Genomic DNA, 25,209 nt, shown 5'->3' on the forward strand with positions numbered 1-25,209 from the left:
GCAGATTTGGAGAGGAACAGCTGAGCTCATGAGTCACAGTGGCACTGACTACCCTCTCTCTGACCTGCACTGACCTGCACCTCCCGGGAGTCTCCTCCCTCTCCCAGCTCAGCCAATGGGGTGCCCGATGGGGAGTTTTCACTCTTTTTTCTCAGGGTTTTTGGCTGTGGCTTAGCAACCCCAGGCCTGCAGAGCTATGTCACTCATTTACTCTCTTTTGCATTCACTAATTCACTCGCTCACTCTCTTGTTCCTATACTCAAACTTCAAATTTAGGCTGAAAGTTGCCGTCAGACTCACTCTTTCAGTAAACGCTCATTTAGCTGAATTCTGTGAGGGGGTCTGGCTGAGCAGCTGCAGTCCCTGAACATTCCCATTTTTCTGTTGAAACCAGAGCAGCTGTGTACTGCTTTGGGGCACTGGGACCATGCGTGCAAAATAAGCCATAAAATAATGTGATCTTTCCTACAGGACGTTACCAGGGGTGTTTATCCTGTTCTTTCGTTAGTTTTTTTTACAAGCTATGATAAAGGTGATTATTAAAATTCCTGAAGCCTCACTCCTCAGGTGTATTTCTGCCGTACTCCTGAAGTGTAGAGGGGTGTGTGTGTGTGTGTGTGTGTGAGTGTGTCAGAGATTAACTGGGTCTTTGTGTTCTCTTTCTCAGGTGACATCACACAAAAGGGCTATGAGAAGAAAAGGGCAAAATTGCTGGCCCCCTTCGTCTCGGCAACCCCAAGTAAGAAGCCTGTTTCTCCTCTCTCTCTCTCTCTCTCTCTCTCTCTCTCTCCCTCTCTCCCTCTCAGTCTCTCTCTCTCTCTCTTTTAAATAATGCTCTTTGCCCAGTTTCCTGTGTTGTACCTCAGCAGTGAGATTTCTCTCTCCTGTAGTAACAGAACTGAAGCTAGCTGCAGTGAGGGCTGTGTTTGATGATGTCACGTTTGATGGGCTGCCATAAGGAGTCTCCTTCTCCTGCCCAGGTGTCTGAGTAAATAAAGGCGTCACCTCACTGAGGAAATCACTCTGGGTATAGACCACGGCATAGTAGTGCCTTGACCTGTGTTTATTAGGACCCCCCCCCTCCCCGAAAGTTTTGTAGTTGGGTGCTGCTCTCTAGTGGCAATAGATAGAATTACATCGATAAATTACCTGTTTATGAGGCTTGAGCATTATGTGGAGCAGACAAACTGAAATATCTCCCTAATAGAGTGTCTCCTCTTAGACTGATGGATTTAAGCCCAGGATCAGATACATTAGCTGCTGCAACGCATTTGAAAACCAAACACACTCTTGGCCAAGAGTGCAGAGTGCTGGCTTTATTGACTGTGTTCCTGTTTGTTCCTTCATTAGTATAAACAGCCATAACTGGAGCTGCAAGAGGAAGCAGAACTGTGGCCTCAGACTTCTGGCTCCAGTTTTAGCTGCTGCCGTGGTGTGATCTCTGTCCTCTGAAACCCACACTTTCAGCTGACACACACACACACACACACACTCACAGCGCACACACACGGCTAATCTCATTCTCCCCTGCTGCAAAATCCAGCTATGACCAGCTTGAAATGACCAGCTATGAGCTGTTTCAAAACCTAGCTTGAGCTGGGGTTTTTTTCAACTCACACACTCACAAAACGCTTTACTCTCAGAAGCAAATACAAACACAGAAACACACGCACACACACACACACACACACACACACATCAGTTTCGCAGTTCCTGTAACACGCAGTTTGAGCAGCCTCGCACTCTCCTCCTGCGGTCAGCGGTCGTGGCGGCTGACCGTCAGTCATATGGTCTGTGGCCTGGTGATCCCCCTCTCCCCCTCCCCCGCATGACAGTCAGAAACAGAAACCTGGGAAAATCCGTCAGACAGACCCTGCAGTTCTGCAGCATCACACAGACGCGCTCCACACTGTGTTTCACAAGTCGTTTGCTCTTTTCAAATGCAGTGGGCCCTCACTGAGAAAGGGCGTTTATCTCACCGTGTCTGCGTACAGGGCGGAAGTAAACTTAAAATACGGGTTTTGTGTGGCACCTTCAGGTGTCGTCCTCTGGGTTCTGTGTGAAGGCCAGTGTATAGTCCAACCGCAGAGTGTTGTTGTGACCGGTGATGTGCAATGGATGTCGCCGGTCACAGCGGCGTTTGGTTTATACTCTGGGCGACTCAAGTGTGTTTATATATTTTTTTCCAAGAACAACATCCACAGTCTACGTCAGTAGAACTTTCATGAACGTTCTGCAATTTCATTTCAGTAACACTCTGTAGCTGGACTATAAACTGGCCTTCACATGCTATGTTTTATATTATGTTTGCTTATAGTTTTATCGATAAAGAATTTGACTCAAATCAACTGAAGCGCCCCTGGCAGCAGCAGAACGCCGGCATCAGCTCTCGACGCGGGACTGAACCTTGTGTCCCTGAGCGTGTGTTTCTGCCCCCCCAGGTGCAGAACCGTCTCCCGAGAGCGAGCAGCCGACCCCGGGGCCCAGCTCCGCCCCGGACCCCGCTCCCTCCTCCGCCTCCTCCTCCACCTCCGTCTCCACGTCCGCGGCCCGCCGGCACCGAGCTCGCCGCAGCGGGGGCGCCCGGGACGACCGCTACAGATCAGGTGAGACGCCTCACTTCCTGCCGCGAGCTACGAGCGCCGTTCAGCGCCCTGACCGTGAGCCGGGGCTTTGGGCGGTTCCGCTCTCTACGGCCGTCCTGTGAGCGCTGAGCCTGGACTGGGGCTTTGTATCGCTGACAGAAGCCTAAAGGTGCTTCATGAGCTCAGCTTGTGTGTGGTGTGTTTAGAGCGTCATAACAATGCAGTGTTGACTTCAGTACCAACTCACTGAGTGGGCTTGATTTCAGGGGCTGTTTTTTTGTTTTTACTGTAGGTGGGTAACAGCCTCTCTCTCTCTCTCTCTCTCTCTCTCTCTCTCCCCCTCTCTCTGTCTCTCTGTCCATCTGTCTCTCTCTCTCTCCCCCTCTCTCTCCCTCCCTCCCCCCGTCTCTCTCCCTCCCCCCTCTCCCTCTCTCTCTCCCCCTCCCTCCCTCTCTCCCTCCCTCCCCCCCTCTCTCCCTCTCTTTCTCTCTCTCCCTCTCTCTCCCTCCCCCCTCCCTCTCCCTCTCCCTCTCTCTCTCTCTCTCTCTCAGACATCCACACGGAGGCGGTGCAGGCTGCTCTGGCGCAGCACAGAGAGCAGAAGATGGCGCTGCCCATGCCCACCAAACGCCGCTCCGCCTTCGCCCAGTCCCCCGCCGACAACTGCACCCCTCCCGGTACCCCCACGCCCCTGCGCCTGTCCCTGTCCCCGTGTGTGTGTGTGTGTGTGTGTGTGTGTGTGTGTCTGTGCAGTCCATATGCATTTGGACAGCACATGCTGACTCTCCCCTTTCATTTGAAGGTATTTACATCTTATCAGGTGATGTGTGTAGGAATCACTTCCCTTTTTATACATACCCCCCCCCCCAGTATCTAGCCTTGATTCTAGGCTTTTGAGTTCCTTTGGAGTCTGTTATTGGTGTCAACATGAGGACCAGAGTTGTGCCAATGATAGTCAAGTCATGAAGCTGAGAAAGAAATACTGTTGGTAAAATGGGGGGGACTATGTATAAGAAATTCCTACATGCAATATGGATGTAAATACCCTCAAATTAAAGGGGCCAGTCTGACACTTTAGCCGCATGTGTGTGTCTGTGTGTCTGTGTTTGTGTGTTTTAGAGTCTTCTCAAGAAAGCAAGAAAAACAGAAAATTCACCTCTGTGCCTGTACTCCTACCTGACTTCAGCCTGTGGTCTAATGAATACCCCTCCCCCTCAGACTCGTCCTCGGGCTCGGATGATGAGAGCTCTCTGAGCAGACGGGCGGGGCAGGCCCAGGGGCTGCAGAGCCCAGACTCCTGGATAAACCGCTCCCTGCAGGGCTCCTCCACCTCCTCCTCCGCCTCCTCCACCCTGTCGCACAGCGAGGGCAAACCCCCGCCTTCCGCCCTCGCCGATGTGCTGGCACACACCCGCATAGGTACAACTGCACATATACACTTTACACACCTGTACAGCCACTCATCTACACTTTACACACCTGTACAGCTACACATATACACTTTACACACCTGTACAGCTACTCATGTACACATATACACTTTACACACCTGCACAGCCACTCATGTACACATATACACTTTACACACCTGCACAGCTACTCATATACACTTTACACACCTGCACAGCTACTCATATACACTTTACACACCTGCACAGCTACACATATACACTTTACACACCTGCACAGCTACTCATATACACTTTACACACCTGCACAGCTACTCATATACACTTTACACACCTGCACAGCTACACATATACACTTTACACACCTGCACAGCTACACATATACACTTGACACACCTGCACAGCTACACATATACACTTTACCCACCTGTTTTCCTGTTGAACTGAAGATATTCAGGAGAAACAATCATTTTCATATCTACGGCAGCAGCATGGTGGTTTGACGCTCATTTGATACCTTGGACCCTAAACCCTGACGTAAAGCCATTTACCAACAAATGTGTTCCATACTGTATCAGAGTAATTTACAGCTGAATCTAGAGAGATCCATTCAAAGGCAAGGAGTATTCCTTGTAACAACCTGAAAATAAAATATCCAGCCTCTGGTGATGTTGATAGGAGGTCTTGGCATGCAAAGGATATGCAACAAAATACCAAACATGACTACTTTTATTTACATAACACTGCTGTGTCCCAAACATTATGGTGCCCTGAAATGGGGGATGTTTGTATTAACACTTCTGTATTTTCTACACGGTGTAACCAAAATTTATCAAAATGCCCTTTATTAAAATCTGGAATTGTATACTTAGACACATTGTCAGAAATTAGTCTTTCTAAATTAGTCTTTCTACACACGTACACCTACAACTACACGTTACACACCTTTACAGCCACGCCCGCCCAGGTACCCCTACACACCTGCACACCACACCTGGGTCTGTCTCTGAGTGTAAGTGCATGTGCTTCTGCCGCAGAGAACAGCAGTGTACCCCCTGATGTGACGTCGGCCACGCCCCAGGACAGGGGGTCCCACATGGAACTGCCCCCTCCCGTGCGGGGCATGAGCCGAGGGCAGAGCCGCTCCAGCATGATGGACACGGCAGACGGTACTGACCCCTCACCTCTGACCCCTGACCCCATCACCATAACACCTTATTTATCATTGACTTTCATTTCTCTGTGTTTTATTGGCTTGATTGCTGAATAAAAATGAGAAAATTGAAGCAGTCTTAGTTTAAAATGAAGCGAAATGGGTAATGCTGAAGCTGTACTCTACTTGTGTGTGGTTCTGCATAAAATCCTGCTGCTTGTTTTCTTCGGGCTGCCATTTTGTTTGCTCTCTGGTCTTGGCCCTGGTTCATTTAAAGCCTCGTGGATTTGGCTTTGTGCATCGGCTTTCTTGAGGCCTCCTAGTGTGTTAGAGGGAGTGTGTTTGTCTTATAATTCATATTTTCGCTAAAGGAATTTTCCATACAGAAACCTATGAGCTAGTGTATAATATTTTTCAGTTGCGTTTTAAACAGGGCCTTAAATAAACACGTAATATGGATGCGGGCACCCAGGCATATAATGGCATGGAAATACATTTCATAGGCCACTGGCCTTAGCCTATCATGAGGCTTCGCCATAAAAAAAACATTGTATGTATGTGGGAGTATTTTTGTGAGAGTGTAATGGTGGAGACTTGTGTGAGTGTGTGTATGATTGAGTGTGTGATTCTGTATGTGCAGCGCATGTACATTTACTGTAGGCACAGGTCTGTCTGTGCATATGTGTGTATCTCACTCTAATTCATACTAAAATGACAGAATTGATGGACTGTATGTGATAATGTCTCTAACAAAAAACTTTTTCTCCCCTGGTCTCTCTCACCCCTGTGTGACTTTCATTACTACTGGCTATAGGAAAAGGTAAAACACAACTGTACAAGAGGACCCAGGGAAGTCCATGCGTGTTTGTGTGTGTGTGTGTGTGTGTGTGTGCAAGAGAGAGAGAATGTGTGTATGTGTGGCTGTGTAAGAGAGAGAGAGTGTGTGTGTAGAGAGAGTTAATGTGTGTTTGAGGTGTGTGTGTGTGTGCTTCCATATGTATGTGTGCGCTTCAGTGTGTTTGTGTTCGCGCACGCGCTCTTCCGTGTGTATGTGTGTGCTTCCGTGTGCTTATGCGTGTGTGTGCGTGTGAGAGCGTGTGTGCGTGCGCGAGCAAACCTGTGCGTGCATGTTTGTATGCGTGTCTGTGTGAGCGTGCGTGGGTGTGCGTGTGTGCATGTGTGCGTGCGTGTGTGTGTGTGTGTGTGCATGTGTGTGCGTGCGTGTGTGTGTGTGTGTGTGTGTGCGTGCGTGTGTGTGCGTGCGTGCGTGTTTGTGTGCGTGCGTGAGTGTGTGGGGGGTGTGCGTGTGTGTGCGTGCATGTGTGTGCATTTGTGTGTGCTGCAGACACCGCTGCAGAAGCTCTTTTCCCTGACAGACCCTACCTCTGTGTGCTCTGTGCGCTTCTCCACTCATTCCTGCGTGTCGTCGCCCTCGTCCTGTGCGCCCGTGTCACGTAGGGTGAGCATGCGTGTGTGACTGGTTTCCTGCCTGCCCCGCTCAGGTGTCCCGGTCAGCAGCAGAGTGTCCACTAAGATCCAGCAGCTGCTCAACACGCTGAAGAGGCCCAAGAGACCCCCGCTCAGCGAGTTCTTCATGGACGACACCGAGGAGATCGTAGAGGGTGAGAGAGAGAGGGTGACGGACAGCCCTGCTGCCACGGCCATGCTTTCACCACGCTCATGCCCCCACTATTGTGACTGACTGGCTTAAAGAGATACGAGTTAACCTTCTGGGGTCTTTTTAAATGCCAGTGTATGTTTTAATTTGACCCAGGTGGTTTTTATGTACAATGACGGATATTTCACAGGTGTTTCTGTACCATAGGAAATTGCATTGGAAATATTTGAGACCAAAAATAAGATTGCACATAATGTTGTGGAGATACATGCACACATACAACCTTTGAAGGCGTTTTGTAACTGTTCAGGTTACTTAAGTGTATTTTCTTTTTCGATCAAAAACTCCCTATAACAATATATCAAACCCCAGGGAGTTTAAACCAAAGGTTGCCTGGTGGCACATAATGGCTCCGCCTGTTTTAGGTTTGTGTTTTCTCATGGTGTTCTGACAGAACAAACAGAGACCTGTCACTCACAGCCCCTCATACACTCTTCCCTGGGAGTTTCTCCTGTGCCTGTCATTTTAAGCCTTTACAGCCTCAGTATGGGGTTGTTTGCTGTTTTACTTTATAGTATGCTGTAGTAGAGGAGCCTTACTTTACAGTGTGCTGTAGTAGAGGAGCATTACTTTACAGTGTGCTGTAGTAGAGGAGCATTACTTTACAGTGTGCTGTAGTAGAGGAGCATTACTTTACAGTGTGCTGTAGTAGAGGAGCATTACTTTACAGTGTGCTGTAGTAGAGAGGAGCAGGTTTAACATGGAGGATATCAGAATAACTGAACTGACAAGCATCCGGATGTCTGACACTCTCTTTTCTGGTCTTCCATCTCTCCATCCTCTCTCTCTCTCTCTCCCCTCTCACCCACAGTCCCCCAGCCGGACCCCAACACCCCGAAACCAGAGGGCCGTCAGATCATCCCAGTGAAGGGAGAGCCTCTGGGCGTGGTCAGTAACTGGCCCCCCGCCCTGCAGGCGGCCCTGGCGCGCTGGGGGGCCACACAGGCCAAGAGCCCCGCCCTCACCGCCCTGGACATCACCGGCAAGCCCCTCTACACCCTGACCTATGGTGAGCCACAGAGCCCAAAAATGTTGTGCACTCATTTATGAACCACTGACTGTTTTACACCCTACTGTATTTAAAGTACTACAGAGGGGGGCCAGTTTTACACCCTACCAAATTTGAGTATCCCAGGTTTAGTGGAACTAATGTTGCTGTGACTGCAGTGCTGTGGCTGACTCACACCAAACCTACTCTACCCCCCTCCCATAGGAGAGATTCTGAAGGTCTGCCCTTATAAGCACAGAGGAAAGTGCCGATGCTGTACTTCCTGAGTTGCTCCTGGCTGTTGATGTTTGTGTTTCCGTGCCGAGCGGCGAGGGTGACGGTGTTCTGACAGGCTGTACACGGCAGGAGGCCCTGTTCAGCTCTCTCTCACACAGAGCCCTGTATAATGCCAGTTCTGCTCTCTCTCTCTCTCTCACAGGAAAGCTCTGGATAATGCTGGTTCTGCTCTCTCTCACAGAGCCCTGTTTAATGCCAGTCTCTCTCTCTCTCTCTCTCTCTCTCTCTCTCTCACAGAGCCCTGTTTAATGCTAGCTATGCTCTCTCTCACAGGGCCCTGTTTAATGCCAGCTATGCTCTCTCACAGAGCCCTGTTTAATGCCAGCTCTGCTCTCTCTCACAGGGCCCTGTTTAATGCCAGCTCTGCTCTCTCTCACAGAGCCCTGTTTAATGCCAACTCTGCTCTCTCTCACAGAGCCCTGTTTAATGCCAGCTCTGCTCTCTCTCACAGAGCCCTGTTTAATGCCAGCTCTGCTCTCTCTCACAGGGCCCTGTTTAATGCCAGCTCTGCTCTCTCTCACAGAGCCCTGTTTAATGCCAGCTCTGCTCTCTCTCACAGAGCCCTGTTTAATGCCAGCTCTGCTCTCTCTCACAGAGCCCTGTTTAATGCCAGCTCTGCTCTCTCTCACAGGGCCCTGTTTAATGCCAGCTCTGCTGTCTCTCACAGAGCCCTGTTTAATGCCAGCTCTGCTCTCTCTCACAGGGCCCTGTTTAATGCCAGCTCTGCTCTCTCACACAGGGCCCTGTTTAATGCCAGTCTCTCTCTCACAGAGCCCTGTTTAATGCTAGCTCTGCTCTCTCTCACAGGGCCCTGTTTAATGCCAGGCCCTCTCTCACAGGGCCCTGTTTAATGCCAGGCCCTCTCTCACAGGGCCCTGTTTAATGCCAGTCTCTCACTCACAGAGCCCTGTTTAATGCTAGCTCTGCTCTCTCTCACAGAGCCCTGTTTAATGCCAGCTCTGCTCTCTCTCACAGGAAAGCTTTGGAGCCGCAGTCTCAAACTGGCCTTCACCCTCCTCAACAAACTGGGAACCAAGAACGAGCCTGTCCTGAAGCCAGGGGATCGGGTCAGACTTAAGTCTTTTATTTCATTTTCATATGGTACAGATTTATGAAACTGACTACAAAAGCCATGCACATATTATCACAACTCACAACATGTGCAATTTGATGTACATTTCAAAGCTTATACCAAAGTTACTGTCCTATGTACTGATTTGTTTATACTTCTCATTGTGCTCCCCCCCCCCCCTTCAAATAATTCCTTGTATGTATAAAATGAATGTGTGATATTCCAATTCTGATACAGATATATTTAAGCTCATGCCATGTCCATTTCTGTTAATTCACAAATTAAAAAATCGCTACTGTATGGGGGGTTTTCAGTCAATTTATTGACTTTCAGTTAATTTACTTACTTGACTGAATTGAAATGGACTAGACCAAAACTCTGCCTGTTAGTGCAGGAGTACGTGTTATTCAGGCCAAGGATGATCAGATGACGGTGACTGCGTGATTGATGTGGACTGACTGTGTGCATTCCTGCCCCATAGGTGGCGCTGGTGTACCCCAACAGTGACCCAGGGATGTTCTGGGTGGCGTTCTACGGCTGCCTGCTGGCCGAGGTCATCCCCGTGCCCATAGAGGTGCCGCTGTCCCGCAAGGTAGGGTTTCCACGGCGACGGGCAGGTCGGGCGGGGCCGGGTGGTACTGCTGCTGGATTGCAGTCTTCCCAATGCAGGCTTACTCAGCCAACCTAGAAACTGGCCAATACTATAGAGAAGTGACAGGGATGGGGGTGGTAGCACTCATGTAAAGTTCTGTAGCTAGACTTAAGTAGCTAATTTAATTAGTGTAGAATAATTTCAGGTCACACTTGGTAAAAGTAAATCTTAGTAGACTGCAATGACAGTAAAATAACTACAGTAAATCATTGCAGCATCTGCAGTACATGCTCTAAGCTGCATCTTTACAGTGGAAATGTTCACTGCTAAAAGCACTCCAGCGCTGGAGTGTGCAATGCAGGCAACCGGTCAGCAGGAAATATTGTGAATATTTATGCTCTGACTTTGTGAGGGAGGCAGATGTTCCTGGTGAAACTGCACCTGTGGGGTCCGCTCAGCTTGGTGGGTGTGTTAGTGCAGGAGCTGAATCTGTGCGTTCTGTGTCAACCGTGTCATCAATTTCTGTCTCTGACGCGTTCTCCTGTCTACACAGGACGCAGGAAGTCAGCAGATCGGCTTCCTGCTGGGGAGCTGTGGCGTGAGCCTGGCCCTGACCAGCGAAGTGTGTCTGAAGGGATTGCCGAAGACTCCCAATGGAGAAATACTACAGTTCAAAGGTCAGTGGCTGCCATTATGGCTCTCCCTTTCTATTCTCGCAACTGTGGCTGTCTATTGCTAGTTTCACTGGGCCTACCATTATGGCTCTCCTTTACTTCCTCCTGCTGCTGCTAACAACCACTTGTTTTACTTGTTTAAAAATGTATTATTCAGTAATATAAGAGTTTAATTGCAGGAGTAGTTGTGGTTAAGAGTCTTCATAGAGTATGACAGAAGTGTACACTGCCACCCTGGTGACGTTTTTTGGTTTTGTTTCCCACAGGTTGGCCACGGTTGAAGTGGGTGGTGACTGACTCCAAGTATCTGACCAAGCAGTCCAAAGACTGGCAGCCTCATATTCCCACTGCCAACACTGACCCTGCCTACATCGAGGTGATAAACCTGACACATACTATGTCTGTGTGTGTGTGTGTGTGTGTGTGTGTATGTGTGTGTGTGTGTGTGTGTGTGTGTGTGCACGTGTGCATGTGTGTATACAGTATGCGTATGTGTGTTCAGACTCTGACAGTGTGTCTGTCTCTCTCAGTACAAGGCCAGTAAGGAAGGTACAGTAATGGGCGTGGCTGTGTCTAAGGTGGCCATGCTGACTCACTGCCAGGCCCTGACCCAGGCCTGTAACTACTGCGAGGGTGAGTTTACTCTGCTACTCTGCTATCTACTGCACCAATACACTGATACTATTTTTATACAATCAGTGAGCACTATTTTAGGTATTTAATTTAAATTGTTATTGGTTTCTTCTGCCTTTCTCATTAACATGTTTTTGCCAGTAGAACTGCTGATCTCCTGTGATTTTCTCTAGACAGTCTCTAGAGTTTGACGAGAATGCTGCAAAAAACTAAAAATATCCAGTGAGCAGCAGTTCTGCGGGCAGAAGTGTATTGTTAATGAGAGAGGTCAGATGAGAAAGGCCAGACTGGTCACAGTAACGCAAACAACCACACATTACAACAGTGATATACAGAAGAGTGGGGGGTTGGAGTGGGAGAGAGGACAGAGGAAGTAGGCGGAGGGTTGGGAGTGCATTCAGAGTCCAATTAAGCAGATGGTGAATTATTCAGCACTTGTTCCTTGTCTATTGGAAGGCCTTGGAACTCTGCGTTTGTTGAATAATAGATACTGTAAGACTTTATCTGTGTGCTCTGAGATTCACAGCACTTTAAGTTGAGTAAAAATTGTTTTCATTTTAATTTAATTTAGTTTTTGGCTAGAGAAGTAGAGCTTTTAGTTTGAGTTTTAGTCTTTAAATTAATAAATGGGATGTTTACACCAAAACAGTGGAAACTGCATACATGTGGGTTTATGTACTTATTGCCACAATGAGGAATATGGTGACACACTGCACTTGACAAAATCAAGTTTTGTTTTATATCCATTTTTGATGTCTGTTTGTGTGTGATATCCATTTGTGATTGACATCTGAGTTTGTCTGTGTTTGATATCTGTTTGTGTTTGCTATTTGTGTTTGATGTCTGTCTATGTTATCTGTCTGACTTCGGTATCCATTAATATCTGTGTTTGATATCAATTTGAGATTGATATTACATTACATTACATTAATGGCATTTGGCAGACGCTCTTATCCAGAGCGATGTATAGTTAATTAAACTAAGCAGGAGACAATCCTCCCCTGGAGCATTTGGGGGTACATGCGGGTCCTGTTCATGTACCTTAACCACTGTCTTTGTCTGTGTTTGACATCTGAGTTTGAGGTCTGTGTTTGCTATCTGTGTTTGATGTTTGACTGTGTTTGATATCCACTGGTGTTTGACATCTGTGTTTGATGTCTGTGTTTGCTAACTGTACCTGATGTCTGTTTGTGTTTGACATCTGAGTTTGACATCTGTATTTGCTATCTGTGTTTGATGTCTGTCTGTGTTTTATATCCAACTGTTCATGTTTGATATCCGTGTGTTATTTCCCAGGGGAGACTCTGGTCAACGTGTTGGACTGTAAGAAGGACATGGGTCTGTGGCATGGCGTTCTGACGGTAAGATCAGCCCCCTGCTCTGTGCTATGCTCTGATTGGTTCTGACCTTGATCACCCCCTAGCTTCTTTAATGCTGAGGCCTGCAGGATTTCAGATTTTACCTATAGCTGAACTTTATATTCAAATATGCGAGTAAAATATAAATGACTATGGTTACATAAACCCCAGTGAGCTGCACTCAGGGAGGAGACTGTTTAGAGAGGGCTGTGTGTAATCTAATGAAAAGAAAGCCTGTTTTGGTGGATGCATTGCATTTTCTAGTATTTCTGGACATTGGTATTACAGTTTGTGTCAGTATATGATAAGATAATTAGTGTAATTATCTGCCGGTGTCAGTGGCAAAAGATAATTAGATGTAATTCAGCATGCGAAGATCACCTGTGTTAATCAGGAGGTGTAAATGAAGGCAGAAAAATCAGTCTAAATCCTCCAGTGTTGTTGTTGCCATGGGAGACTGCGCAGACCTAGGAGCTGAACATGCGTGTTCTGCATCCATGTGCTGTTACAGAGCGTGATGAACCGGATCCACACCATCAGTGTTCCCTACGCCGTGATGAAGGCCTGCCCCCTGTCCTGGGTACAGAGAGTGCACACCCACAAAGGTACACATGCTGGCACGCACCCACACACGCACACGGAGAGACACGCACATACCCACGCACACGGAGATACACACGCATACACACACACACACACACACAAACACACACACACACACAATCAGACACACATGGAGACAGACTCACACAAACAAACCTGTACACACATACACGCAGACATGTAAACACACACACCCTTGTACAGACACGTACATGCGCAAACACGCAGACACACAGACACACACTCTCTCTGACACACGCGTACACACATACACGCACACAGAGATACACACGCATGCACGCACACACACAAACACACACACATGCTTGCACAGATACACACATGCGCAGACACACACATGATGTGTAACTGGTCCCCTGCAGCGCGGGTGGCCCTGGTGAAGTGTCGGGACCTGCACTGGGCCATGATGGCCCACCGGGAGCAGAGGGACATCAGCCTGGCCTCCCTGCGCATGCTCATCGTGGCCGACGGAGCCAACCCTTGTGAGTCACGCCGGGGTCGCAGCGGGGTGGGGGAGTGCTGGGGTGGGGAGGTTAGAGAGCTGAGAAATTATAAGCTTAGGAACCGTGGAGCCTGAAGGCTACAGCTGCCTAGATTACTGTTCCTGTCATCAAACAACAGCTTGGATCTTTTAAACAAACGCTGCTTGGATCTAGAAATCTAGGAATGACAGGTATAAGGGAGGTAGGCAAATAGTAAACAATAACCATTGAGCAAACACCACCTCTGAAAAGTGAATAAACTTTAGAAAATTGTAACTCCAAGGAAAAACACCATGGCACTTGGTCTCTGGGTGAAGAAATATGTATAAGTCTTTAATGGCCTAGAACAAGGATAAAAGACCTATGTGTATCAATTTTACATTAGGTCTTCTTCAGGGTTGTGTCAGTCAGAGATTTTATCAGTAGCTTCAGAAGTGCATGTCATTCGTGCTGTTGATTTGATACCACGTGGGAGAGTGTCATGTGAGCCGTGTCGCGGTATGCTCTGTACTGTGGCGAAGTTCAGCTGTATTCCTCTGCCACATTGTCTGGTACTCAGTGGGTGGAGGTCTTGAGACTTTGTAACTAGATGCTGCTTTGCTATTTTGTGGGCATGTTTTATGCAAATTTTTTGTTTCACTGTTTTGTGGGCGTGTTTCAGGGTCGGTGTCATCATGTGACGCCTTCCTCAACGTGTTCCAAAGCCATGGCCTGAAGCCGGAGGTCATCTGTCCCTGTGCCACCTCCCCTGAAGCCATGACTGTCGCCATCCGCAGGTACGGCAAGCTTTCTCCTGTAGCTCCTTTAAATATTCCCCTGTAGTCACCTCAAGCTTTCATCCACAGGCATCCCAAACTTTCATCCACAGTCACCCGAGACTTCCCCTGCAGTACCCCAAACTTTTGCCCACAGGCACCCCAAACTTCCCCTGCAGTACCCCAAACTTTCATCCACAGTCACCCAAGACTTTCCCTGCAGTACCCCAAACTTTCATCCACAGTCATCCAAGACTTCCCCTTCAGTACCCCAAACTTTCATCCACAGTCACCTGAGACTTCCCCTGCAGTACCCCAAACTTTCATCCACCGTCACCCCAAACTTCCCCTGCAGTACCCCAAACTTTCATCCACAGTCACCCAAGACTTCCGCTGCAGTACCCCGAACATTCATCCACAGGCACCCCAAACTTCCCCTGCAGTACCCCAAACTTTCATCCACTGTCACCCCAAACTTCCCCTGCAGTACCCCAAACTTTCATCCACTGTCACCCAAACTTCCCCTGCAGTACCCCAAACTTTAATCCACCGTCACCCCAAACTTCCCCTGCAGTACCCCAAACTTTTATACACAGTCACCCGAGACTTCCCCTGCAGTACCCCAAACTTTCTTCCACCGGCTCCCCAAACCTCCCCTGCAGTACCCCAAAATTTCGCCCACAGGCACCCCAGACTTCCCCTGCAGTACCCAAAACTTTCATCCACAGTCACCCAAGACTTCCCCTGCAGTACCCCAAACTTTCATCCACTGTCACCCCAAACTTCCCCTGCAGTACCCCAAACTTTCATCCACGTTACCCCAAACTTCCCCTGCAGTACCCCAAACTTTCATCCACTGTCACCCAAGACTTCCCCTGCAGTACCCCAAACTTTCATCCACAGTCACCCGAGACTTCCCCTGCAGTACCCCAAACTTTCATCCACTGTCACCCAAGACTTCCCCTGCAGTACCCCAAACTTTCATCCACCGCACCCCAAACTTCCCCTGCAGTACCCCAAACTTTCATCCTCAGTCACCCCAAACTTCCCCTGCAGTACCCCAAACCTTCATCCACAGTCACCCAAGACTTCCCCTGCAGTACCCCAAACTTTCATCCACAGTCACCCCAAACTTTCCCTGCAGTACCCCAAACTTTCATCCACAGTCACCCAAGACTTCCCCTGCAGTACCGCAAACTTTCATCCACAGTCACCCAAGACTTCCCCTGCAGTACCCCAAACCTTCATCCACAGGCACCCCAAACTTCCCCTGCAGTACCCCAAAATTTCATCCACAGTCACCCGAGACTACCCCTGCAGTACCCCAAACTTTCATCCACAGTCACCCCAAACTTCCCCTGCAGTACCCCAAACCTTCATCCACAGGCACCCCAAACTTCCCCTGCAGTACCCCAAACTTTCATCCACTGTCACCTGAGACTTCCCCTGCAGTACCCCAAAATTTCATCCACAGTCACCCGAGACTTCCCCTGCAGTACCACAAACTTTCGCCCACAGGCACCCCAAACTTCCCCTGCAGTGCCCCAAACTTTCATCCACCGTCACCCCAAACTTCCCCTGCAGTACCCCAAACCTTCATCCACCGTCACCCCAAACTTCCCCTGCAGTACCCCAAATTTTCATCCACTATCACCCGAGACTTCCCCTGCAGTAGCCCAAAATTTCATCCACAGTCACCCGAGACTTCCCCTGCAGTACCCCAAACTTTCATCCACCGTCACCCCAAACTTCCCCTGCAGTACCCCAAACTTTCATCCACAGTCACCCAGGATTTCCCCTGCAGTACCCCAAACTTTCATCCACCGTCACCCCAAACTTCCCCTGCAGTACCCCAAACTTTCATCCACCGTCACCCCAAACTTCCCCTGCAGTACCCCAAACTTTCATCCACCGTCACCCCAAACTTCCCCTGCTGTACCCCAAACTTTCGCCCACAGGCACCCCAAACTTCCCCTGCAGTACCCCAAATTTTCATCCACTGTCACCCGAGACTTCCCCTGCAGTAGCCCAAAATTTCATCCACAGTCACCCGAGACTTCCCCTACAGTACCCCAAACTTTCGCCCACAGGCACCCCAAACTTCCCCTGCAGTACCCCAAACTTTCATCCACCGTCACCCCAAACTTCCCCTGCAGTACCCCAAACTTTCATCCACAGTCACCCGAGACTTCCCCTGCAGTACCCCAAACTTTCATCCACAGTCACCCAGGATTTCCCCTGCAGTGCCCCAAACTTTCATCCACCGTCACCCCAAACTTCCCCTGCAGTACCCCAAACTTTCATCCACCGTCACCCCAAACTTCCCCTGCAGTACCCCAAACTTTCATCCACCGTCACCCCAAACTTCCCCTGCTGTACCCCAAACTTTCGCCCACAGGCACCCCAAACTTCCCCTGCAGTACCCCAAATTTTCATCCACCGTCACCCCAAACTTCCCCTGCAGTACCCCAAACTTTCATCCACAGTCACCCAGGATTTCCCCTGCAGTGCCCCAAACTTTCATCCACCGTCACCCCAAACTTCCCCTGCAGTACCCCAAACTTTCATCCACCGTCACCCCAAACTTCCCCTGCAGTACCCCAAACTTTCATCCACCGTCACCCCAAACTTCCCCTGCTGTACCCCAAACTTTCGCCCACAGGCACCCCAAACTTCCCCTGCAGTACCCCAAATTTTCATCCACTGTCACCCGAGACTTCCCCTGCAGTAGCCCAAAATTTCATCCACAGTCACCCGAGACTTCCCCTACAGTACCCCAAACTTTCGCCCACAGGCACCCCAAACTTCCCCTGCAGTACCCCAAACTTTCATCCACCGTCACCCCAAACTTCCCCTGCAGTACCCCAAACTTTCATCCACAGTCACCCGAGACTTCCCCTGCAGTACCCCAAACTTTCATCCACAGTCACCCAGGATTTCCCCTGCAGTGCCCCAAACTTTCATCCACCGTCACCCCAAACTTCCCCTGCAGTACCCCAAACTTTCATCCACCGTCACCCCAAACTTCCCCTGCAGTACCCCAAACTTTCATCCACCGTCACCCCAAACTTCCCCTGCTGTACCCCAAACTTTCGCCCACAGGCACCCCAAACTTCCCCTGCAGTACCCCAAATTTTCATCCACTGTCACCCGAGACTTCCCCTGCAGTACCCCAAAATTTCATCCACAGTCACCCGAGACTTCCCCTGCAGTACCCCAAACTTTCGCCCACAGGCACCTCAAACTTCCCCTGCAGTACCCCAAACTTTCATCCACCGTCACCCCAAACTTCCCCTGCAGTACCCCAAACTTTCATCCACCATCACCCCAAAGTTCCCCTGCTGTACCCCAAACTTTCGCCCACAGGCACCCCAAACTTCCCCTGCAGTACCCCAAACTTTCACCCACTGTCACCTGAGACTTCCCCTGCAGTACCCCAAAATGTCATCCACAGTCACCCAAGACTTCCCCTGCAGTACCCCAAACCTTCATCCACAGGCACCCCAAACTTCCCCTGCAGTACCCCAACATTTCATCCACAGTCACCCGAGACTACCCCTGCAGTACCCCAAACTTTCATCCACCGTCACCCCAAACTTCCCCTGCAGTACCCCAAACTTTCATCCACAGTCACCCAAGACTTCCCCTGCAGTACCCCAAACTTTCATCCACAGTCACCCAGGATTTCCCCTGCAGTGCCCCAAACTTTCATCCACCGTCACCCCAAACTTCCCCTGCAGTACCCCAAACTTTCATCCACCGTCACCCCAAACTTCCCCTGCAGTACCCCAAACTTTCATCCACCGTCACCCCAAACTTCCCCTGCTGTACCCCAAACTTTCGTCCACAGTCACCCAGGATTTCCCCTGCAGTGCCCCAAACTTTCATCCACTGTCACCCGAGACTTCCCCTGCAGTACCCCAAAATTTCATCCACAGTCACCCGAGACTTCCCCTGCAGTACCCCAAACTTTCGCCCACAGGCACCCCAAACGTCCCCTGCAGTACCCCAAACTTTCATCCACCGTTACCCCAAACTTCCCCTGCAGTACCCCAAACCTTCATCCACAGGAACCCCAAACTTCCCCTGCAGTACCCCAAAATTTCATCCACAGTCACCCGAGAATACCCCTGCAGTACCCCAAACTTTCATCCTCAGTCACCCAAGACTTCCCCTGCAGTACCCCAAACTTTCAGCCACCGTTACCCCAAACTTCCCCTGCAGTACCCCAAACTTTCGCCCACAGGCACCCCAAACTTCCCCTGCAGTACCCCAAACTTTCATCCACCGTCACCGCAAAGTTCCCCTGCTGTACCCCAAACTTTCGCCCACAGGCACCCCAAACTTCCCCTGCAGTACCCCAAACTTTCATCCACTGTCACCCGAGACTTCCCCTGCAGTACCCCAAAATTTCATCCACAGTCACCCGAGACTTCCCCTGCAGTACCCCAAACTTTCGCCCACAGGCACCCCAAACTTCCCCTGCAGTACCCCAAACTTTCATCCACCGTCACCCCAAACTTCCCCTGCAGTACCCCAAACCTTCATCCACAGGCACCCCAAACTTCCCCTGCAGTACCCCAAAATTTCATCCACAGTCACCCGAGACTTCCCCTGCAGTACCCCAAATTTTCATCCACTGTCACCCGAGACTTCCCCTGCAGTAGCCCAAAATTTCATCCACAGTCACCCGAGACTTCCCCTGCAGTACCCCAAATTTTCATCCACTGTCACCCGAGACTTCCCCTGCAGTAGCCCAAAATTTCATTCACAGTCACCCGAGACTTCCCCTGCAGTACCCTAAACTTTCGCCCACAGGCACCCCAAACTTCCCCTGCAGTACCCCAAACTTTCGCCCACAGGCACCCCAAACTTCCCCTGCAGTACCCCAAACTTTCATCCACCGTCACCCCAAACTTCCCCTGCAGTACCCCAAACCTTCATCCACAGGCACCCCAAACTTCCCCTGCAGTACCCCAAAATTTCATCCACAGTCACCCGAGACTTCCCCTGCAGTACCCCAAATTTTCATCCACTGTCACCCGAGACTTCCCCTGCAGTAGCCCAAAATTTCATTCACAGTCACCCGAGACTTCCCCTGCAGTACCCTAAACTTTCGCCCACAGGCACCCCAAACTTCCCCTGCAGTACCCCAAACTTTCATCCACCGTCACCCCAAACTTCCCCTGCAGTACCCCAAACTTTCATCCACAGTCACCCGAGACTTCCCCTGCAGTACCCCAAACTTTCATCCACAGTCACCTAGGATTTCCCCTGCAGTGCCCCAAACTTTCATCCACCGTCACCCCAAACTTCCCCTGCAGTACCCCAAACTTTCATCCACCGTCACCCCAAACTTCCCCTGCAGTACCCCAAACTTTCATCCACCGTCACCCCAAACTTCCCCTGCAGTACCCCAAACTTTCATCCACCGTCACCCCAAACTTCCCCTGCTGTATCCCAAACTTTCGCCCACAGGCACCCCAAACTTCCCCTGCAGTACCCCAAACTTTCACCCACTGTCACCCGAGACTTCCCCTGCAGTACCCCAAAATTTCATCCACAGTCACCCAAGACTTCCCCTGCAGTACCCCAAACTTTCGCCCACCGTCACCCCAAACTTCCCCTGCAGTACCCCAAACTTTCATCCAGTCACCCGAGACTTCCCTGCGGTACCCCAAACTTTCATCCACTGTCACCCGAGACTTCCCCTGCAGTAGCCCAAACTTTCATCCACAGTCACCCGAGACTTCCCCTGCAGTACCCCAAACTTTCGCCCACAGGCACCCCAAACTTCCCCTGCAGTACCCCAAACTTTCATCCACCGTCACCCCAAACTTCCCCTGCAGTACCCCAAACTTTCATCCACAGTCACCCGAGACTTCCCCTGCAGTACCCCAAACTTTCGCCCACAGGCACCCCAAACTTCCCCTGCAGTACCCCAAACTTTCATCCACCGTCACCCCAAACTTCCCCTGCAGTACCCCAAACTTTCATCCACAGTCACCCGAGACTTCCCCTGCAGTACCCCAAACTTTCATCCACAGGCTGCCCAAACTTCCCCTGCAGTACCCCAAACTTTCATCCACAGTCACCCGAGACTTCCCCTGCAGTACCCCAAACTTTCATCCTCAGTCACCCGAGACTTCCCCTGCAGTACCCCAAACTTTCATCTACAGTCACCTGAGACTTCCCCTGCAGTACCCCAAACTTTCATCCACAGGCTGCCCAAACTTCCCCTGCAGTACCCCAAACTTTCATCCACAGTCACCCGAGACTTCCCCTGCAGTACCCCAAACTTTCGCCCACAGGCACCCCAAACTTCCCCTGCAGTACCCCAAACTTTCATCCACAGTCACCCCAAACTTCCCCTGCAGTACCCCAAACATCCCCAGGGTCCCCACAACAGTCAACTATTCTATTCTTGGCCTTTGTAGCAGGATGGAGCAAAACATATACATGGTGGTTGTTCCTAGTACACACTTAGCCTTTCATTCACTAGCTTTCATTCATGGCCTGGTTCCCCCTCCCATTGTCCTTCATTGGTTCAGAGAAGATATAAACTATGACTCTGCCTCCCCTACAGGGCCCAACTTCTTTTCTATGTGGTCCCTTCTGGCACTTTTTACTGTACTTGTCTTCAGTGCACTTAATGTAATGTACTGTGTCATTTGGTCAGGCCAGGGGTCCCTGGGGCGCCCCTCCCAGCCCGCGCCATCTTGTCCATGTGGGGCCTGAGTTACGGCGTCATCCGCGTCAACACCGAGGACAAGAACTCGGCCCTCACCGTGCAGGACGTGGGCCACGTCATGCCTGGAGGTGAGAGACTCAGGAGGAGGATGTGTTCGGGCATCTGTCTTAAGAGCGTTTTTAGTCTTTCAAGTCTTTCAAGTTGAAAATATTAGCTTGTATTAAGTTACTGTTTGCTTGGCAAGTGAAACTCTCTCACCCCATTGGCAAATCTTAACATGAGTCAAACTTTCTCACCTCATTGGCAGTTTGTCTCATTTAGCAAAAGGTAATAGGAAGGAGATTTTAAGTCTAAATATAAGACTAAGATACTTGTTAAGACAGACTTATTTTTTGTTTTTTGCAGTGCAGCTCTGATGTCATTAATGTGTGTGCTACAGTTCTGATGTCATTAATGTGTGTGTTACAGTTCTGATGTCAGTAATGTATGTGTTACAGCTCTGATGTCAGTAATGGGTGTGTTGCAGCTCTGATTTCAGTAATGTGTGTGTTTCAGCTCTGATGTGCATTGTGAGACCAGACGGGCCGCCCCAGCTGTGTAAGACGGATGAGATTGGGGAGATCGTTGTGAACTCCCGCGCAGGAGGCACCATGTACTACGGCCTGCCCGGGGTCACCAAGAACATGTTTGAGGTCAGAGACGACCACCGGACTTCCTGTGTCACGTGGAACTCTCCTGTGTCCTGGAAATACAATAACTCCTTTTAAAAGTGTTAAAGATTAATCTTTTCTGCCTTTTCCGCTTTTCCACTAACAACTCTCACCCAGCCATAATAAACTGTTACATTACTATTTGCTGGGCCAGGAACTGACATAGGCTCCTCCATCTTGTCTGTGTGTAGTTATCAGTGTGCTGTACTGTGCCTGTCCTCTCTGGCTCTGTTCAGTCTGTCCAGTGCTGTAACAGTGTGTTCCCCTCCTGCAGGTCATCCCTGTTAACGCCAGTGGAGCCCCCATCGGAGAGATCCCCTTCATACGCTCAGGACTGCTGGGCTTCGTAGGGCCGGTAAGAGACAGGGAGCGAGGGAGGGGGGGAGAGAGGAAAAGAGTGACAAAGGGATGCAGAGCAGGAGGTATGAGGAAACAGTGAGGGAGGGAGGGGAAGAGAGAAGGAGAGATGAGAGTAAAAGAAGAAGGAATGATAGGGGAAAAGATGAGGGTAGAGAGGAAAAGGAGACAGGCCCGAGTTGACGGTTGTGAAACGGGTATGTTGCTATGGCAAGACGTCGGACAGAAAGATACAGGAGATCACCAATCCTTTATATGTCTGAAAGAATATGGACCATAGATATGGATTGTAGATTTGATCTGATATTGTATTGTAACAGCAAAGTAATTCAGTGCTCTGAATTACTTTAGCTGTAAAGATGTTAGAAGATAAGTAAAATTGGATGAGTGAGACCCCATGACCCCCTGCAGGGCAGCCTGGTGTTCGTGGTGGGGAAGATCGAGGGGCTGCTGATGGTGAGCGGCCGCAGGCACAATGCTGACGACCTGGTCGCCACGGCGCTGGCGGTGGAGCCTGTTAAAACCGTGTACCGCGGGAGGTGAGTGGGCCCGGCCTCCTCAACCGAAACAAAACCAAACCCCTGGGCTCGGGCTTGTGGTTCAGTCCAGTGTTTCTCATATACACCAGGAAAACAGGAGAACACTGTGTAATAAACAGAAGACATGTGTTTAATTTGTGTCTGCTGCCACCTTCTGGCCATTAGTGAGCCCTGCTACATCTGCAGCTTTGAGCATGTGCAGTCTGGAATGGTGTTTAGGACAACAAATTTATCTTGGTTAGTCTGTGTCTGTTCTCACTGTGACTGTTTGAAAGGGTGACTGTGTTCACTGTGCTGTGTTTGACAGGGTGGCTGTGTTCACTGTGTTGTGCTTGACATGTTGGCTGTGTTTGACATGGTGGCTGTGTTCTCGGTGCTGTGTTCTCTGCTGTGTTTGACAGGGTGGCTGTGTTTGACATGGTGGCTGTGTTTGACATGTTGACTGTGTTTGATAGGGTGGCTGTGTTCTCTGTGACGGTGTTCTATGATGAGAGGATTGTGATCGTGGCGGAGCAGCGGCCAGAGGCCAGTGAGGAGGACAGCTTCCAGTGGATGAGCCGAGTGCTGCAGGTAGAGCCACCCCCTGCCCTTCTGTCCGTCTGTCTGTCTGTGTATGTCTTCCACCCCTGCCCTTCTGTCCGTCTGTCTGTCTGTGTATGTCCTCCACCGCTGTCTGTCTGTCTGTCTGTGTATGTCCTCCACCGCTGTCTGTCTGTCTGTTTGTGTATGTCCTCCACCTCTGTCTGCCTGTCTGTCTGTGGATGTCCTCCACCCCTCTCTGTATGTCTGTCTGTCTGTCTGTCTGTGGTTGTCCTCCACCCCTGTCTGTCTGTCTGTCTGTGGATGTCCTCCACCCTTCTCTGTATGTCTGTCTGTGGATGTCCTCCACCCCTCTCTGTATGTCTGTCTGTCTGTCTGTCTGTGGTTGTCCTCCACCCCTGTCTGTCTGTCTGTGTATGTCCTCCACCGCTGTCTGTCTGTCTGTCTGTGTATGTCCTCCACCGCTGTCTGTCTGTCTGTTTGTGTATGTCCTCCACCTCTGTCTGCCTGTCTGTCTGTGGATGTCCTCCACCCCTCTCTGTATGTCTGTCTGTCTGTCTGTCTGTGGTTGTCCTCCACCCCTGTCTGTCTGTCTGTCTGTGGATGTCCTCCACCCTTCTCTGTATGTCTGTCTGTGGATGTCCTCCACCCCTCTCTGTATGTCTGTCTGTCTGTCTGTCTGTGGTTGTCCTCCACCCCTGTCTGTCTGTCTGTCTGTGGATGTCCTCCACCCTTCTCTGTATGTCTGTCTGTGTATGTCCTCCACTCCTGTCTGTATGTCTGTCTGTGTATGTTGTCCACCCCTGTCTGTTTGTATCTTTGTCTGTCTATATCTGTATGTATGTCTTCCTGCCCCACTGTGTCTGTCTGTATCCTTATCTGCCTGTGGCTGGCTTTGTCCTGCAGGCCATTGACAGTATCCACCAGGTGGGTCTGTACTGCCTGGCTCTGGTTCCTGCCAATACCCTCCCCAAAACACCTCTGGGGGGCATCCATGTCGCTGAAACCAAGCAACACTTCCTGGATGGCAACCTGCACCCCTGCAACATCCTCATGTGCCCCCACACCTGTGTCACCAACCTGCCCAAACCCCGCCAGAAACAGCCAGGTAACTCTTCCATAAACACCCAGGTAGCTATTCCAGAAATAGCCAGGTAACTATTCCTAGTAACTATTGCAGTCAATATGTGTGCGTGTAGTATTCAGTCTGTACTCCAACTATGCCAGCTTGACCAGCTTGAAAATTGAGCTGGTCAAGCTGGTCATAACCTGGTCGGTCTAGCTGTGTATGAGCTGTCAACCAGCATGGACAATCTGGTCATACGGTCATAAAACTAGTCTAGCCATGTATGAGCTGGTCAACCAGCTCGTGCCGGTAGCTTGTCTGTTCAAAACATAGCTTGTGCTGGTCAAACCATGAACTGGGCAACCAGCTACCAGCTGTTTCAAACTTTGAGCTGTTTTTTCAGCAGGGATCTCTGTTCCTCTTGCTTCATCCTTCCCTCTGTCCCCCTCTCTCTCCTTCTGCAGTGGGAGTGGGTCCGGCCTCCATCATGGTGGGTAACCTGGTGGCAGGTAAGCGTGTCGCACAGGCAGCCGGAAGAGACCTGGGGCTCATCGAGGACCAGGACCTGGTCAGGAAGGTGAGGGGAGGTCCTTTAGCACTGCCCGTCTCAGCATGATGACATCAACCAAAAGAAAAAAAACATTAAATAATCGGTATCAAGAGCGTTTATGGGGCCATCTCCAGGCCAAGAATGACATAACTCCAGGAGCGTTGACTGTAATTGTAATCTCAGTTTTGATCTGGCTGTTTAAGGCTGTGTTCTGTTCTGTCCTTCCTCACATGCTACGTGGGGACTTAGCTCTGTATGTGGCCGACCATGATGGTAAGAACTCCCCTCTGACAGCCTCCATGCCCTGCCTTTATCAGACGTGCTGCATAGTGACAAGCCCCCCTCCCCCTCCTCCGTCTGTAGTGTGGTGATGATAATCCCTGTGGCTGCAGTATCTGTGCAGTTGTTAATCAGGAGTCCACAAAAGCACTGTTTATTATTATGGAGCATATTATG

General features: G+C 50.1%; 1 protein-coding gene across 1 annotated transcript in view; it reads left to right on the forward strand.

The window, feature by feature from the left end:
• dip2ba (disco-interacting protein 2 homolog Ba) overlaps positions 1–25,209 on the forward strand; it is a 69,388-nt gene that overhangs the window by 29,629 nt on the left and 14,550 nt on the right. Inside the window, exons 2-24 of the mRNA XM_061257612.1 lie at positions 668–739; positions 2,442–2,606; positions 3,137–3,262; positions 3,804–4,004; positions 5,032–5,163; positions 6,650–6,769; positions 7,637–7,834; positions 9,086–9,177; positions 9,664–9,774; positions 10,328–10,451; positions 10,715–10,824; positions 10,979–11,081; positions 12,378–12,442; positions 12,951–13,044; positions 13,426–13,545; positions 14,207–14,321; positions 20,980–21,119; positions 21,547–21,683; positions 21,976–22,056; positions 22,470–22,597; positions 23,053–23,167; positions 24,044–24,245; positions 24,668–24,780. Of these exons, the coding sequence (XP_061113596.1) occupies positions 668–739; positions 2,442–2,606; positions 3,137–3,262; positions 3,804–4,004; positions 5,032–5,163; positions 6,650–6,769; positions 7,637–7,834; positions 9,086–9,177; positions 9,664–9,774; positions 10,328–10,451; positions 10,715–10,824; positions 10,979–11,081; positions 12,378–12,442; positions 12,951–13,044; positions 13,426–13,545; positions 14,207–14,321; positions 20,980–21,119; positions 21,547–21,683; positions 21,976–22,056; positions 22,470–22,597; positions 23,053–23,167; positions 24,044–24,245; positions 24,668–24,780 (2,864 nt within the window). The remainder of the gene's footprint in view (positions 1–667; positions 740–2,441; positions 2,607–3,136; positions 3,263–3,803; positions 4,005–5,031; positions 5,164–6,649; positions 6,770–7,636; positions 7,835–9,085; positions 9,178–9,663; positions 9,775–10,327; positions 10,452–10,714; positions 10,825–10,978; positions 11,082–12,377; positions 12,443–12,950; positions 13,045–13,425; positions 13,546–14,206; positions 14,322–20,979; positions 21,120–21,546; positions 21,684–21,975; positions 22,057–22,469; positions 22,598–23,052; positions 23,168–24,043; positions 24,246–24,667; positions 24,781–25,209) is intronic.

This window comes from Conger conger, chromosome 10 (genome assembly GCF_963514075.1).
Source record: "Conger conger chromosome 10, fConCon1.1, whole genome shotgun sequence".
Taxonomy (NCBI): domain Eukaryota; kingdom Metazoa; phylum Chordata; class Actinopteri; order Anguilliformes; family Congridae; genus Conger; species Conger conger.